The sequence below is a fragment of the Humulus lupulus genome, chromosome 6 (genome assembly GCF_963169125.1).
Source record: "Humulus lupulus chromosome 6, drHumLupu1.1, whole genome shotgun sequence".
Lineage (NCBI taxonomy): Eukaryota > Viridiplantae > Streptophyta > Magnoliopsida > Rosales > Cannabaceae > Humulus > Humulus lupulus.
This window is the reverse complement of record NC_084798.1, coordinates 51169425-51172866: the sequence shown is the minus strand read 5'-3', so window position 1 is coordinate 51172866 and position 3442 is coordinate 51169425. Positions and strand designations below refer to the sequence as shown.

Below are 3442 nucleotides of genomic sequence, written 5' to 3'. Positions count from 1 at the left end.
GACAAAGATGAATTTGGCAATAGTAGTAATAAAAAAGACAAGCTTTTTTGTCAATACAACAAGTATTTCTATATATATATCATATACATGTCTATGTCCATGTGGGTGATGTTGATTATCTCTCTACTAGTGTTCTTAAATATTTTAATTTGGTTCATTGAAACGGACAAATAATATTATTACTATGCTAATGAGAGAAGAGGAAGACTAAGTCATACTTTATTTAGTTTTTTATAATACTAAGCCATACACAAAATAAATGGACAACCTAACTGATCTTAATTTCTCAAGCATGTGGGCATTGGAAGTTAAAATATATAATACTTAATTATAATGAGTTATTAGCCCGAAAATATTGTAATTAGAGATACATTGCAATCAGGCAAAACAGTCAGTGGTAAACACCATCACAGACTAAAAGATTGATTTATCTCAATATTCACAATACCAATACATTCTAGAGGAGTCCATTAAAGTAGTTGTTGTTTTCTTTATCCAACACTACACTAGTTGGTAAATTTTAGCTACTGGAAGTTCCTTAGAACAAGTTGGACTGAAGCAGTATTTGGCATGTTCAAGGTTAGTTTTTGGCCTTTGATTGTGTTTTTTGTCTTTGAGATTTAGCTTGAAGTGAGATAAGGTAATGTAGAATATTATGTTATTCTGGCTTATTCTATCTTTGATGGTTTGCCTTTTGTGTTTTTAGTACCTTCTAAGAAGAGCTTCGCTAACAGAATGCTTTATAAAAAGTTATGAAACATTATTTATAAACTTTAAATCTGAATGCTTGTTTTCACCAAATTAACTTGCTAATTTTATTTATGAACTCTTTCAGGAAAGCCTGAAGTAAATTTAGTGTCAGGCAAGTTTCACAGTTGTTCAAATTTAGTGTTCACTGTTGTGTAACAAGTTTTAAATCTGTTTAATATGATTTCTTTTATGATTTTACTGTTGGCAACATGATTAAAGCTGGTTTCAATTACAGTTTCTCCTATGTTCTTACTATTGGCAACATGATTTAAGGTTGTTTCAACTTTCAGTTTCAAGAGAAATCATTTCAAATTATCAATCATAATGGTTTATTTCTATTTAAATAGGAATTTTGCAAGAGAAATTTCTCAAGAATATGTTACTACAAGTTCAAAATCTATTCTGTCAATGTACTCATTTTTTGTTGATAAATTACTGAAGAAATCGATGCATAAAAATAAAGAGAAAGAAAATGAGTTGTTTGAAAAAATGAAAAAATAAAGAGAAAAGAAAAATAAGAGAAAAAATAGAGGGATACCCGCTAAATTTTTTCTCCTCTGTTTTCACTCTTCTCATCAATAAATCTGTTGAGATCGTGCACCAAGTCATTAAATAAATAAAGTATTATTAACATCTTCACCCAAAAAGTATCACAATACTTTACTGAGGTATTGATTATTCATCCATTGAATCATAATTAGAAAGTAAGTGTCCACATCCCTGATGGTGTAGGTGCCAATGTCATCCTCCTTGTTGAAAACAACTATATAAACAAATTCCCAAAATACAAACAGGGTCAACAATGAAAAAAATACTTGTAGTGATTTGAGAGCGCTTCTTCACCTGTAGTATAATAATATATAAATAGAAATGGTAAAGGAGACAATCATGAGTATTAACATGATAAGTTTAGTGTTTAATTAGTTACCCTTGGGATTTCCATCGCCTAATATAATGACTTTGTCTCTAGGAGGGGCAGTGGCTCCTGACTGAACCAATGTGGGAAGAAAATAGCCAGCGAAGTAGTTGCAAGCCACGTATGTGTAAGGGATGCCTTCAGCCTCGACCGCTCGCCGGATTTGGGACTTGACTGCGAATGCTGATTTGGCCGGTTCTACGGCATGGTTACGATCCACATCGGTCCCAAACTCCGATGGGAAGAATCTCTAAAATCATCGAATAACACACACACACACCACACATTATAATGTGAGACATACCAATGTATCTGCCAGTGCCTATTCTCACACCAAATTAAGCAATTGGGAGATTATCGAAGACTCATTTGTCATAAAATGTATATACACGATATATCATATAATATATTTACAATTAGATCGTTGAGAGGCTAAAAGTAAATCATGGTAAAAAAAAATGAAAACAGGGAAAATCAAAAGATTTAACATTTTGAGAGAGGAGATTCAAAGTCACCACCACCAACCTTAACATTGCCAGCTTCTTTAATGGCAGCAATGATTTTAACCTGATCACCCAACTGCACGTGACCCACCGTTGATATCACCACGTCAACTTGCTTGATAGCCTTTACCAAACTCTCATGCTCATAAAGATCACCCTGCATTACCATTAATCATGCATATGTATACATACCGTATAATCACACGTTAATTCAATATACACAGTACTAGAAGACCCTTCATGGAAGAAACAAGTGTCCTCAACCATGTATTTAAACATCATTTTTAACAAAAACAAGTGTCGTACATCTCACAATTCAATGCCAAATTAAGAAGCATACAAAGTCAAATTAAGAAAGGATTCAAGGTCAAGAATCCCATTTACTCATTTACAAGCAATTACTCATATATCTCATTGAAGCATTTTGTCAAACACCTTTAATGCATTATTTAAAGCTTAGTAATATATACTTTAAAACAGCAAGCAAGTCCAGATACGTCCTATATTCACTCTTTCTCTCTCTTTCTATATATATATATGAGTTTAACTTATATGTAAACATTTTTTCTTATCCCAAAACACACCAAAAAACGAATATATATATATGAGTTTAACTTATATAAATTGATTAACAAAGAGAAAATATGATTGATGAATAATTAAATCAATGATGAAGAAACCAAAAATGAAGAACAAGAAAACTATCAGTAAGAGTCTTGCTCAATACCTTCAGTGCTTCTAAATCAGATCCAATTGTAGTAATTTCGTCTTGAATCAGAGAAACCCTTGACTCGAATGTGGTGAAGCCCTTCTAAGGATTTGTCTTTCGTGAAGGGGAGTGAGAGACCGAGAGAGCTACTAGCCTACGGGAAAGACCGGGAGAGATAGACCGAGAGAGACCATGAAGAGAAAGATTGAAGAAATGGGTAAGGGGAAATGGGTACACGGGAAAGGTAGAAAAAACTTAGTCATTTTGGTGGTATTTTATTTTACTTTGCCGCCTGAAATTTTTCACATATACAATAAATCTTTTTAAATACTATTATAATGATGTGTTATGGTAATGGGTGTTTGGTGTAGTGTTGGAAAGCCACCCCTTTTGGCCAAGCTAGAAACCCGGTCATAAGCGCCGCATTGGTTAAGGGGGAAAAAAAGCACCAGCAACCTGTGTACTATGTGAGTAAATGGTTGGTAGACGCAGAAACCCGGTACCCAGAAATAGAGAAGTTAGCATATGCACTAATGGTGGCGTCTCGAAAGTTGAGTCCCTATT

General features: G+C 33.6%; 1 protein-coding gene across 1 annotated transcript; it reads right to left on the bottom strand.

Annotated features, from left to right (window-relative positions):
• Window positions 1–1655: 1655 nt before the first annotated feature.
• Window positions 1656–2332, bottom strand: LOC133785074 (phenylcoumaran benzylic ether reductase TP7-like). Its single transcript, XM_062224335.1, has 2 exons — window positions 2192–2332; window positions 1656–1916 (listed from the first exon to the last, which is right to left on the bottom strand). Exons 1-2 carry the CDS (start codon window positions 2330–2332, stop codon window positions 1671–1673), a joined length of 387 nt encoding a protein of 128 aa, XP_062080319.1. The 3' UTR covers window positions 1656–1670.
• Between the last annotated feature and the right edge of the window lie 1110 nt (window positions 2333–3442).

What these genes read in the sequence shown, in the direction of transcription:
- LOC133785074 (XM_062224335.1), bottom strand. Translation starts at nt 2,332, where the DNA reads ATGCAGGGTGATCTTTATGAGCATGAGAGTTTGGTAAAGGCTATCAAG. An exon ending in AAGAAGCTGGCAATGTTAAG is followed by an intron (nt 1,917 to 2,191) that starts GTTGGTGGTGGT and finishes CGATGATTTTAG; the next exon opens with AGATTCTTCCCATCGGAGTT.